The sequence below is a fragment of the Oryctolagus cuniculus genome, chromosome 7 (assembly GCF_051225735.1).
Source record: "Oryctolagus cuniculus isolate XC-2025 breed Fujian yellow rabbit chromosome 7, ASM5122573v1, whole genome shotgun sequence".
Lineage (NCBI taxonomy): Eukaryota > Metazoa > Chordata > Mammalia > Lagomorpha > Leporidae > Oryctolagus > Oryctolagus cuniculus.
This window is the reverse complement of record NC_142873.1, coordinates 134,147,815-134,161,392: the sequence shown is the minus strand read 5'-3', so window position 1 is coordinate 134,161,392 and position 13,578 is coordinate 134,147,815. Positions and strand designations below refer to the sequence as shown.

General features: G+C 45.3%; 1 protein-coding gene across 43 annotated transcripts in view; it reads left to right on the top strand.

Moving 5' to 3' along the window:
- Nucleotides 1-13,248, top strand: part of MACF1 (microtubule actin crosslinking factor 1) — a 407,864-nt gene extending 394,616 nt beyond the window's left edge. For 32 of the 43 annotated variants that reach the window (XM_070078713.1, XM_089300949.1, XM_089300953.1 and 29 more), the window contains 4 exons: nucleotides 7,330-7,541; nucleotides 8,056-8,166; nucleotides 10,804-10,933; nucleotides 11,653-13,108. In XM_070078713.1, the coding sequence (XP_069934814.1) occupies nucleotides 7,330-7,541; nucleotides 8,056-8,166; nucleotides 10,804-10,933; nucleotides 11,653-11,909 (710 nt within the window). In that variant the 3' untranslated portion in view covers nucleotides 11,910-13,108. Of the gene's footprint in view, nucleotides 1-7,329; nucleotides 7,542-8,055; nucleotides 8,167-10,803; nucleotides 10,934-11,652 lie in introns of all 43 variants that reach the window. The other 11 variants (XM_089300957.1, XM_051857940.2, XM_051857938.2 and 8 more) reach the window with 2 other exon arrangements.
- Nucleotides 13,249-13,578: the final 330 nt, after the last annotated feature.

Genomic DNA, 13,578 nt, shown 5'->3' with positions numbered 1-13,578 from the left:
GTTTCTGATTTCATCCATGGTAATTGTGTTTTGGATGGAGATAAAAGCAATGCTCCTGCTCAAAGAATTGGGTGCACCTGTGTACACAATACTGGGTATATGTTTGAGCAGAACACATACCAGTTCTCCCAGGTAAGTGAAGATACAGAAAACTTTAAATTTATGAAGATTTAAAAGACACAGTTTGTCTTAGAACTGATTTTGTTTTCAAAGTGTCAATACATGGAATGTAAAATCTACTGGTTTTAAGTGTACAGTTAGGGACATGAACTGTATTACATGTCCACAGAACACCTTTCAATATGTAAAACTGAAACTCTGCAGTCATTAAACAAATGTGCAGAGTCAGGCTTTGTGACACAGTGGGTTAAACTGCCCCTTGGGACTCCTGCATCCCAAACAGAGTGCCCCTGAAGTTCACGTCCACCTCTGTCTTCAGTCCAGCTTCCTGCTAATGCCCCTGGGAGACAGCAGATGATGGCCCAAGTGCTTTGGTTCCCACCACCCACATGGGAGACCCAGATGGAGTTCTAGGCTTCTGGCTTCATTGTGGCCAAGCCCTAGCTGTTGCAGGCATTTGGGGAACAAACCAGCAAATGGGAGACCTTTTTTCTCTGTCTTCATCTTCTCTTTGTTGTTCTGCTTTTCAAATAAATAAAATATTTTTTGAAGATTTATTTATTTATTTTATTTGAAAGGCAGAGTTACAGAAAAAGGGTGAGAGAAAGCAAGATCTCCCATTTGCCAATGGCTGCAACAGCCAGGACTGAACCAGGCTAAAGCCAAAAACCGGGAACTTCAAATGGGTCTCTCATGTGGGTGGCAGGGGTCCAACCACTTGAGCCATTTTAAAGATTTTATTTATTTATTTGACAGAGCTACAGTGAGAAGAAGAGACAGAGAAAGGTCTTCCTTCTGTTGGTTCAGTCCCCAAATTGGCTGCAACAGCTGGAGCTGTACTGATCCGAAGCCAGGAGCCAGGTGCTTCTTCCCAGTCTCCCAAGTGGGTGCAGGGGCCCAAGAACTTGGGCCATCTTCTACTGCTTTCCCAGGCCATAGCAGAGAGCTGGATTGGAAGAGGAGCAGCCAGACTAGAACCGGCACCCATTTGGGATACCGGCGCTGCAGGCAGAGGATTAACCTACTGCGCCATGGCACCAGCCCCTAGAACTGGATTTTAACTAACGTTTTCCAACCAGCAAAGGGTGGCCAGCATAACTCCTGTGAAAAACGATAGTGGGGCTGGCATTGGGTCTAGCAGGTTGAGCCTCTGCCAGCATCCCATATGGATGCCAGTTCAAGTCTTGGCTCCACTTCTGATCTAGGTAATAGCCTGGAAAAAGCAACGGAGGGCAGTCCAAGTGCTTAGGCCTCTGCACCCATGTGGGAGACACAGAAGAAGCTCCTAGCTCCAGGCTTCAGCCTGGCCCAGCCCCAGCCATTGCAACCATTTGGGGAGTGAACCAGCAGTTGGGAGATTTTTCTCTCTGTGTCTCTCCTCCTCTCTGTAACAAATAAAATAAAATAACAAAAAATAAACAGCCTCTTTGGTAATTGAAGAACTGAACTTATGGTGACTGCCTTTGGAATCTGGTCCTATAGATTTCAGCAATAGATCTCTCCTCAATGAGAAGAATTGTAAGGGGAGAATCCTAACAGAGTGGTCAAACATGCCCTGAGTAGCAATGTTCTTTTTTAACTAGGAATATAATACCAGTGTTAGGAAAATATTTGAAGTAGTATAAATACTAAAAATATCATTTTTTAAAAGATTTATTTATTTATTTGAAAGGCAGAGTTAGAGGCAGAGGCAGAGAGAGGTCTTCCATCCACTGGTTTACTCCCCAAATGGCCACAATGTCCAGAGCTGGGCCAATCTGAAGCCAGGAGCTTCTTCCAGGTCTCCCACATGGGTGCAGGGGCCCAAGCACTTGGGCCATCTTCTGCTTTCCGAGGCACATCAGCAGGAAGCTGGATCAGAGGTGGAGCAGTCAGGACTCAAACTGGTGCCCATTTGGGATGCCGGCACTGCAGGCGGCGGCTTTACCCACTACACCACAGCACTGCCCCCAAAAATATAATTTTTACTAAATCAGTTGCTAGTGATTTGCTTAACCTGAATTTGGTTTACTCCCCAAATGGCTGCAACGGCTAGAGCTGAGCCAATCCGAAGCCAGGAGCCTAAAGCTTCTTCTGGGTCTTCCACGCGGGTATAGGGGCCCAAGGACTTGGGCCATCTTCTGTTGCTTTCCCAGGCCATAGCAGAGAACTGGATCAGAAGTGAAGCAGCTGGGGTTTGAACTGACACCCATATGGGATGCCGGCACTGCAGGCAGCAGCTTTACCCCATTCACTACAGTGCCAGCCCCAAGAATGTTTACTTTTTACCTTGTTACTTTAATTCAGTTTCCATCTGTTTAACTGTCATTTGTTCTGTCCCTCACCACCAGCCTTTTCTGGCGACAAAGTCAAAGTAATAGTTGGCCTCCCTATGTCCATTTTAATTCCCTTATTTATTTTTATTTTTTGCAGATTTACTTATTTGAAAGGCAGGGTTACAGAGAGATTGATTTTTTTTAAGATTATTTATTTATTTGAAAGGCAAAGTTAGAGAAAGAGAGATATCTTCCATCTGCTCGCTCACTCCCCAAATGGCTGTAACAGCTGAAGCTGGGCTGGCCCCAAGCTGGGAGCCAAGAGCTTCTTCCAGGTCTCTCACGTGGGTAGAGGGGACCAAGTACTTGGGCCAGCTGCTGCATTCCCAGGCACATTAGCAGATAGCTGGATTGGAAATGGAGCAGCCAGGACTCAAACCAGTGCCCAAATGGGATGCTGGCATTGCAGGCAGCAGCTTAACCTACTGCACCACAGTGCCGGCCCCCAGTCCACTTTAATGGTGGAGATTAGCTGCTTTAAGTATGTTTCTGAAGAAATATCGTTCATTTCTGAAAAAATAGCTTTCATTTCTTCAAAGTAATAAATAGGTATGTGAAATGTTTTTTGTTAAGAGTCATTTCTTTGCCTTGCATCTTCAAGTATTTTATTTCAAGATGCAGATTCCTATGGGAGTTGTAGCACATTAAACTGTTAGTCATACATGCCTTAGAATAAAGTAATCATTTGTTGGCCTCTTTACTAAGATGAGAGCACCAGAAATACGGGTATTTCACTCTTGTGAGCTTCAGGACGATAGAGTCCAAGAAGATAGAAACTACAGAGAAAGAAAGGAAGGGAAAAATAAGACTCTAAAGATTAGAAGTGTCCACTCTGCCCTGTGAGGTAGGCCCCATTGAATCGAGCTGTTGTTTTCAGGATGCCTGCTTTCCCCTTAAGTTGAGGCCTTCTAGGTGAACTTTTGCTGGAGTCTCATGCAGGAGTGAGCTCTACGCTGCGGTCTGAGTTTGCTCCAGTGCGCAGTGCTGCATGCTGTGGCGTTTTATAGTAACTTGGGAGGACGACTGTAGGGAATTCCTCAGTCATCGTAGCATCTCCAGCCAGTGAAATACTCCCCAGGAGGTGACCGTTGGCTGGAGATTGTCTCTGAAAAAAGGGACTGTCTCATTCTGTTGCTTTGTTTCCTTACGCCATGGGAGCACACCCAGGAAATGTGAGCATGCCCTGGGAACGTGCTGAGCTGGGGTTTCCCAGCTTCCAGCACGCACCCAGATGGGAGGATGAGTTGAAGCACCCTCTGGGCCCTCAGCAGTCATCTAATAATGACCATGAACTTGTCCCATGGGTCTGGCACAGTCATGAAGAAGGACCTCAGCATAGGATCCTATGATAGAATTAAACAGGTCCTCAAATTACAATATACAAAGGTTAGATGTGTTGGTGATAATGTTGGTTAATCTCCATTCCTATTGTACCTTTCTTACAGAAAACTGTTCTCCCTCTGCTCTTTGAAATTGCTTTGCTTTCATATTTTATATACAAGAGGTCTTGGCAGTTATCACTTTAACCCTGTGGGTTCAGTCATGAAGATTCAGGGATTTGCACATGTGGCTGGTGTGCAAGATAGACAGTCACACAGCCAGAGAATGTGCCTCACTTCAACCCAGCCTCATGCTTTTGCTCTTTACCCCTGAGAAATAATGTGTACTTCTTTTTTTTTTTTTTTGACAGGCAGAGTGGACAGTGAGAGAGAGAGACAGAGAGAAAGGTCTTCCTTTGCCGTTGGTTCACCCTCCAATGGCCGCCGCGGCCGGCACGCTGTGGCCAGCGCACCGCGCTGATCCGATGGCAGGAGCCAGGAGCCAGGTGCTTTTCCTGGTCTCCCATGGGGTGCAGGGCCCAAGCACCTGGGCCATCCTCCACTGCACTCCCTGGCCACAGCAGAGAGCTGGCCTGGAAGAGGGGCAACCGGGACAGAATCCAGCGCCCCAACCGGGACTAGAACCCGGTGTGCCGGCGCCGCTAGGCGGAGGATTAGCCTAGTGAGCCGCGGCGCCGGCCCTGTACTTCTTTTTTTAAAGTTTATTTTTATTTATTTAAAAGACAAAATGACAGAGATGGGAGGAGATGGAAGGTCTCTATCTGCTGGTTTACTCCCCAAATGCCTGCAGTAGCTGGGGCTGGGCCAGGCCAAAGCCAGGAGCCAGGAGCTCCATCCGGATCTCCTGGATGGAGTGGCAGGGGCCTAAGTACTTGAGCCATCATCTGTGCCCTCCCAGGCATATTAGCAGGAAGCCGGATTGGAAGCAAAAGTGGAACTCGATCCCAGACACTTCCATATGGTATCTTGGGTTGTGATTTAAGCCTCTGTGCCATAACACCAGCCCCAGTGAGCACTTCCTGATGGAATGAGATTGTGAGGCCACTCCATTTTTAGAAATTGTGAATTCATGTATTTATTGAAACAGCTTGGCTGGCACTGGGATCTAAAGGTCAGTGAAGGTGACAGTCCCATCTTCAAGAAGCTCACAGCCTTGTGTAGGGAGCACCATGAATAAATAAATACCCCTGGGTTTGATGAAGTGAGTGAGCTGGGAGAAGGAGGCAGGGATGGGATAGATCTGCCCAGGAAGGTGGCGAGAGCATCAGGAAAGGAGGTGCTGCTTCAGCTGCATCTTAGAGGTAACTCTTGTCAGATAGCAGAGGGAAGCCGGCCATTCCCAGGACAGGAAACCACACATTCAGATGAACAGAAGCTTCCATAGCAGGACTGGCTGGGGACCGTAAGTAGTGACTTACCCAGTGGGACTGCAGACCAGTGTGTGAAGGTAGTAGCCAGATGGGACTATGGGGAGGAGTCGGCAGCAGGGACCAGGTGATGGGCACCAGAGCTCTGAGTGCTGCGTGCTGCCCTCATGATTCCTACGAGGTGATCTTTAAGATACTGATGACAGTCAGGTGCAGTGCTGTATGTGATGACACTTTGGAAATTGTACAGTACACAGAGGAACATGATGCTATCATTATGTTATTACAGATGACCCACTGTAAAACATTGAAAATGTCGTTCATTGCCCTCAAGTGAGATGTCGTTGCTAAGTTTTCCTTTTATTTCATTCTGTTGTTTGTTTGTTTGTTTGTCCCTGGCATAATTTACTCAGAAATGAGCTATTAAATGTTTACCAGGTTCAAACCATACCACTGAAATTTCTTTAAGGGTTAGGACCACAAACAATTCATTTAGGTGTCCTGATTCTCAGCTGAGTGGTTTTCATTCATTAGTGTTATCTTACTGCCTGCCGTGTGCCTACCACTGTGCTGGGTGCCTTATCAACCACCAAATGAAAAGGGCTAAGTCATGATTCCATAGGTATCAGCTCTAGTAAAGAACCCAAGCTAGTGCTGAAGATTTTCTTTGAGAATCATCAGTATAGACACAGGAAAGTACTAACATCTGGAAAATGGAGGAATAGAGAATCAAGAACCAAAGAGTGAACCTTGAGAAGCTTGTATTTTGGGGGCTTGAGGAGGAAGGAAACACAGGATTGTGGGAGAATACCATTTAGCATGTCAAGTACCCCTAAGTCATGACCACCCAGACACGCTGGACTCATAGGGACCTCTTGGTCTGATTGCCTCTGGTGAAAGGGAGGCCCAGAGCAGGAAGGATCCCCGTTGGTGGTAGGGCCTGGGCTGGAACTCAGAGGCTCCAAGTTAGTGCTTTTGATCCCTTAGGGGAGCATATAAGTTGAGAAGGACTGGGATTTGGGACCACTGTGTTTGGACATTCATGCCACCTGATCTAAAATCTAGTCCTATCAATATGCCTCAGATTCCTTGAAAGGCAAATGGGGTAGAGCAGCAAAGAGTTTGGGCACAGTGACCTGAAATCTGCTGGGCTTATGGTTTCTGAGCAAAGTGAAGAATCTGGTGACAAACATTGCATTCCTCATGGCCCAGCTTCCCCAAGCAGTCCCATTGGTGCAGGTCTGTCTAGTACCTTCCAAAAAGTGAACAGTCTAGGAAGAGGAAGAATAGAGGTTATCACAGGAGAGCGTCATTCAGTGAAGAATAATCTAAGGATGTATTCCAGAGGATTTTCTGCAACTTAAGTTAGTGCTGTCTTTCACATTGAATGTTCGCATTGGCTGTATCTGATACCCTCTGCCTGAATCCAGATTTCCAGTTCTGGTCTGTCTTAGAGCTCCAGAAAGCCACAAGACCGCGCCTGTTGGCCTTCAGTACAGCTTCCAGATTGTTCCACCTTGACATCCCTCTCCTACATGCAGCCTTTCATTGCTTTCAGTTTTTGACCTAACAGTTTCTGACTGGCAAGTTCTGTGCATGGTCGGGATCTTTCTCTCTCTCCCCACATGTTTACTTCTTAGTGATTCTGTCCTCATCTTTTTGCTCCCCTGAGTTCCCCTTTCTTTCCGGTTGTTGTCAGCTCAAATACCAGAGTCTGGACAATGTCAATTTCAGTAATCTATTTCTCTCCACTATTCATTACCACGTATCTTACAAAAATTGAACAGAAAGTACACATGTACTATGAGAGAGGAAAGAATGGTTTTGACTTCAGGTTTGTGAACTTTTGCATCTGCTTTCCCTTGAGCCATTACAGTGCTTACCCCAGAGGACAGTGGGACAACAGGATCCCAGCAGCAGAATGGGGTGGGACCTTGTACACTGAGACTTGTTTATTACAGCAAACCAAGGGACTTACTGCTTAATGTGTCTGCTGCTGTCTGTAAGAATCATGACAAAGCTGACAAGTCATGAGTTCGTCTCTTTTTAAAAAACCCACAGATGGTTCTAGGACTGTAACTTACATAACTGTTATCATGGGGTCAAGCAGCTGTATGACCATCAAAGATGTATTTTTTTTTTAAGACTAGCCGACATTCTATGTGTATGTGTTTTTTCCCTTTTTAGCACGAGGTAGAACTAACATTGAACTTAGAGAGAAATTCATCCTGCCAGAGGGGGCATCCCAGGGAATGACCCCTTTCCGATCACGAGGTCGAAGGTCCAAACCGTCTTCCCGGGCAGCTTCCCCTACACGATCCAGCTCAAGTGCCAGTCAGAGTAACCACAGCTGCACATCCATGCCATCTTCTCCAGCCACCCCAGCCAGTGGCACCAAGGTATGTATTGTCCTCCATTGCCGATTTCTTCCCCGTCCACGCCTCTGCAGACAGCTGTTCTGTTCAGTGTAGCCTCTGAAAGCCTGGTGAGCTAGAGGAACAGGAAAACACACAGTCCCAGCCCACCTAGACCAAGAATGCCTAGGCCCTGGCATCACACAGATACGTGAGCTTTAAGACGACTCCTGGGACCCTTACTGAAATGTGCACTCAGGCTGTTTTTAGGTCAGAAGCGTTTCTTTCCTTGGACTCCCAGTTTTGTAAATCTAGGCACTGTGTGTCCAGCCAGAGCTGTCAGATAGGTTTGTTGTTAATGGCAGGTTATGTATGGAGAATGCTGTTGCCTTTCTGCCTGGTCCCTCTCCTCCCATTGGACTGATGTACGTTTTATTTTGTTTTCTGTTTCTTTAAAATTTAGTGTCTTCTATTTATTTTTTTTTCTGTTCCCAACTTGCTCCCTTTCTGTTCCATTTTCACTTGTTCCCATCCTTCCCTTTGGATTTCCGTTTCACAGACTCCACTTCAGTTCTCTCGCTGTTATGACAAACCCTGGTTGGTAAACAGTAAAGCTGGCACCCCTGTCAGGGACAGCCATTATCCTGACCTCCAGCTGCCCAGCCCCGAGGTAGAGTATGGCTTTGCTGACTTACGGACACAATCAAGATGAGATCCTCACTCATGCCAAGAACTTGCCCGGCTCTTCTTCCCGACACGAGCCCGTGCGCTGTTCGATCTTTATGGTGCTTGCTGGCACAGCTGATTCATTTAGTCAAGTGTTTTCATGGGTTTCTAACTCGGATTCACCAAATTTGGAGATAAATAAGAGATGCCTAAAACTAGATTATTCAACAACTATTTAACAACTATATCTAAAACTAGATTATGTAGAATATCTGTTCGGGATGGTAATCAGTGGCTATCCCAGGTGATTTGCGTACTGATACAGTTTTTAATTGGGCCTCTTGAAGTCTCCAAATGTCAGATACACAGACGAGTTATGAACACTTGAAATTCAACTAGGGCGCATGTTCACCAGTGTTCTATCTTTGCTTAGAACAGAAGAGTGGTTGGCACCACCCACCCTGCGATGTCTCCCCAGGGTGACTGGTCTGAGGCATGGGTGCTGCCTACCTCAGCCAAGCATAGTAATTGTGAACACTGCTCTGAGGCTCAAGAGTTTAGCTTCTGAATTTCTTGGCTTAGGCATTTCGGTTTCTGTAACCCTGATTTGAACATACATGCCAGCAGTTAAGTATGTTCAAATACAGCAGTTAAAATCCCCAAACACATTGGGAAGAGCAGTGTTTCAGAAAGAGAACACAGACGAGCAGCTTGTCTGGTAGCCGTCCAGTTTGCATTCTAGCTCCTGCCGGGAAGCACTGGGTTCTTGTGCCTCAGGAACTCAAAGGTGGTGTTGTCTTATCCTGTAAAGCCTCTGTGGGCGAAACCGCAGAGGCACAAGAAGCCAGTGCCTGTGAATGAGCTGCTGCTTTGGGCTTCTCCGCTCCACGTTGAAACTCCAGTTCAGCAATGTGTCTTGTTTAAAACATGATTTGGGGACCTATTGCCACTAAAACCCCAAGATTCAACCTGCTGATCTTGCCTTTCCTCATCCCTAATGGCTCCAGTTTCATGAAAATCTCAAAATTATAGAACTTTAAGTGTTTATGCTAAAGTACAAATTCTCATGATTTTAATAGATCAGCCTTTTTGTTTGGTCTTAAGTTTTTATCTTTTGTTTCATTTCCTTTCGAGTTTGCATCTTTCCTTACTCACCAGTGCTCAGTAGCCAGGCCACGTCCCGACCTGGATCCCTAGCCCAGGCCGGTGCTCAGGAACCACAGCTTCTGAAACTGGCGCCCTCCTCCTGTGTGGGCCAGGAGTCTGTATGGGAATGTTAATCACTCTCTGTCGCTTGCTTTTGCTTCACACATTAAAGAAATACAACAAACACGATGACATGGGTTGCTTTACTCTTCTCTATATACATTTTAAAGGTCCTGGAAAACAATTGATTAAAAAAAATTGATCACATTGGATACAGTGCGAATGATATTTAAAACAGATACAAGATACTCTTTCCCCAAATTAAGTCTACCACTATCTAAAATAAAAACCTGAACTCAAATAGGAAATATAGCTCCTCCTGGTAACATCAGCATTAATAGACAGCTGTCTCCCAGCTGGTGAAATGCCTACTGCATGTATTGACTCAGCAAGTTTTTATTAAGAGAAAGTGAGGGTGAACAAAGTCCCTGCTTTTATGGAGTTTAAACTTTATGTAAGAAACATAGGGCACAAGCAGATAGTGGTAAGTACTCTGCAGAAATATGAAGCAGGGGAAGAGAATAGAAAGCTGCAGGCAGTGTTGGAGGAGTGAGACAAGACCTCTCTAATGACGTCATCCTTTGAACCGAGCCCCCTGAAGGAAACAAGAAGGTGAGCCATGAAAATATCAAGTAGAAGTGGGGATCGGAGGTACTGCAACAACTGTCTAGGCTGAGTGAACAACACCGGAACAAGCCCAGAGGACCCTGCCTGGGCCGTCAGAGAAATAAGTGAGGAGGCTGGGTGGCTGGGTGGACTGAACAAGAGAGCATGGCAGACATGGTGTGCAAAAGGCAGGGGTTATCCCTGATTTCCCAAGAGAGAAGGAGACACAAACGTTAGATCAGTCCTGGAGCTCGGACTCAAAGCCAGCTCTCCCGGTATGGATCACAGCCTCACTCCTGTTTTTCTCATAACTTGTCTGATCCACAAGTCTAGTCATTTTATTTACATCTTGCCAATGAGGGTGTAGACTGAAAGAGCTTGACTGAAGTGCCTTCAGCGCCTTAGTGACAGAGATGGAGCAGTGTTTGAATCCCTGTGTTAAGTAAGTGGAGCTAAGCCTCACATTCTAACTCCAGAATATGGATACAAAGCACTATCTGAGTTTCTTTTTTCTTTACTCATTCACCCTAATTCTGTTTGCTATAGCTATTATAATCTTACCAACTGAGGATTTTTTTCCCAGTTCTAATCGAAATTTGTTAGTGAGATAAAAGGTTTTGTAAGACATTTTGAAATTTTAAGTTGAAACATAAAAATTTGAATCATCAAATACATCACCTAGGACACTTTCAGAATAAATCTTTGTTTTCCTGGACTTTTAATTTGCTTTACAGCTGGCCAGATTTGGGAGCCCTAAGTAGACCTTTCGAAATTAAATTTCTATTGGTGATTTTACTGAGTAAATATGACATTTTAATTTTTTTTCAAGGTTATTCCATCAACAGGCAGCAAGTTGAAACGACCAACACCAACTTTTCATTCTAGTCGAACATCCCTTGCTGGTGATACTAGCAATAGCTCTTCGCCAGCCTCCACAGGTGCCAAAACTAACCGGGCAGGTAAGTGTCTGTCCCATGACCCACATGTTAGGCTGAGGGGTGAGGGGCAGTGGCCAGGAAACAGCAGCCTGTCAGCAACACTTCACTGCCCTCCAGAAAGCTGGTGAAGAGGGGGAGCACTTCCCCGGTGAGCTCTGAGCTTGCTCCAGGGAGCAGACATGGCCACAGCCCCCAAAACTATCACATCAGAGAGGATGTGGAAAGGAGGAGAGGGCCTCCTGAAGCTGGCTGTCCTCGGGAGCCAGCCCAGTGTTGGCGCTGGCTGTTTGCTAGTGATTTTCCAATACCATGTATTTACTGTGGCTGCTGGTGAACTGACAGCTCTGGGGGCGAATCCCATCTGTACACCTGCTAAGGTTCCTGCTGGGAACCTAGGAAAATGGCTTTGCTTCCTGGCTCTCTGCTTCCCATCATGCACCCCCACTCTCGGGCTGCCTGCACCTTTCCCAGTGGCTTGACCTGTCTGTGCTGAGACAGTCAAGCAGCCCTGCCTGACTCCACTTTGGCTATGGTAGAAGCTGCTTTCTCCTTGTCAGAGGCAGTCTGGAGCAGAATGGCAAGCCAAAAGAGGCTTCAGCAGCTTCTGCGCAGATGAGGGTTGGCCCAAGGCCACACAGCATATTAGGTGGTATTAGGACCAGAATCCCGGCCCCTGGTCACTTGTTCCTCCACTCCTGTGCTGTGTCTGTTAAGTTGTCTGCTTTATTCCTGATTTCCAGACCCTAAAAAGTCAGCCAGTCGCCCCGGAAGTCGGGCCGGAAGTCGAGCTGGGAGTCGAGCCAGCAGCCGTCGGGGAAGCGATGCCTCTGACTTTGACCTTTTAGAGACACAGTCTGCTTGTTCAGACACTTCAGAAAGCAGTGCTGCAGGGGGCCAGGGCAACTCCAGGAGAGGGCTCAGCAAACCTTCCAAAATCCCCACCATGTCCAAGAAGACCACCACTGCCTCCCCCAGGACTCCGGGCCCCAAGCGATAACACTGCACAAGCACCCCCAAGCCACTATCCACTTCGAATCCTGCTCCATACGTTGGGTGTATATTTATTCTGAACGGGAGAAGTTATATTGTTAAAAGTGTAAAAGAAAAATTGTGTTATGAAGCTGCCTTATTTTTTTTTCTTTTTGTAAGTTACTATTTTCATGTGAATATTTATGTAGATAAAATTTGCCTCCTGGTAACCCTGTAATGGATAGGGCCCAGAAATGAAATATTTGAGGAAAACAAGTGAAAAGGTCAAAAAAAGAATGTGTATTAAAAAAAAAAGCCTCTAACTAGGGTCTCTGCACGGTGCAGGGTTGTAAACCTGCTTTATCTTTTAGGATTATTCCTAAATGCATCTTCTTTATAAACTTGACTTGCTGTCTCAGCAAGATAAATTATATTAAAAAAAAAAATAAGAATCCTGCAGTGTTTAAGGAGCTCTTTTTTTGTAAATTACAGACACCTCAATTAACAAGAACTGAGGGGAGGGCACTTATAATTGCTTTTTCCATTGTTTTAATGTTGTGTGATTTTAGCTAAAGAGAGGGAACCTCATCTAGGTAACATTTGCACATGATACAGCAGAAGGAGCTCATCGCAATACTGTCTTTGAATACTGTTTCAGTACTGGGTGTTTACAGGACAAATAGCTGCTAGCATTCAGGGGTAAATGTAACTGTTCAGAAAACGTCACAACACTAGGATTGTAAGCCGATTTGTAACTTCCTATCCAGCCTCGCCACCACTAACCTGTGCTCCCGGGACCCAGACCCTTGGCAAGGAGACTTCCTTGGTGGCATTGTGAATCACAGATTTGTTTATCTGCATTTTTTGCTATTTATTTAAATGGTCAATCAACTTCCCACAAACTGAGGAATGAATCCCATGAACCTATTCTGACAATGTGGACATAAGGCGAACACTGGCTCGTCCTAATGGAGTTCACCAGCACACTCGTTAACCAGTCCCGTTTGCTTCCGTCTTTTTTGTGAGTAACGAAGTCAGCTGACCAAGTGACCGTGAAGAGGGGCTGTCTGGGGCTCCTGTTTTTTAGCTGCTGTTCCTCTTCAGCTCCGACCATGTTGCTGTGTGATTATCTCAATTGGTTTTAATTGAGGCAGAAACTGAAGCTCTACCAATGAACTGTTTAAAAACAAGACACACTTTTGTATTAAAATTGCTTGCAGTAACAAATGTTTTGTATTTCCTGGTTTTCTTCTTGTTACCGTATATTTAAATGTTTTACCCTGGGGTATAATAATGTTGTAAGTGGTGTAATTGCATTATTCAAATCCAGATATCTTAAAGGATAAATTATACAGCTCATTAATAGATTTTTTTCTTGTTTATTTTATCCTTGTTAATCATAGCAACGAAGAATCAGGATATTGTTAACATAAACATGTAAGGTATTGTCCCACTTAGATGTTTAAACAAATACCAAATGTAAAATTTTTATATTAGAAGTCACAAAAATCTTGGTGTTTGAGAGAATGGAGCCAATTTGCTACAGTCTGCTGACATTTCTGGTTAAACGATAGAATTTATCTTTTAGATTTATTTTATTTATTTGAAAGGCAGAGTTAGAAAGAGGGAAAGAGATCCTCCATCTGCTGGTGCACTCCCCAAATGACCACAGCGAATGAACTCCACCAGGACCCTCA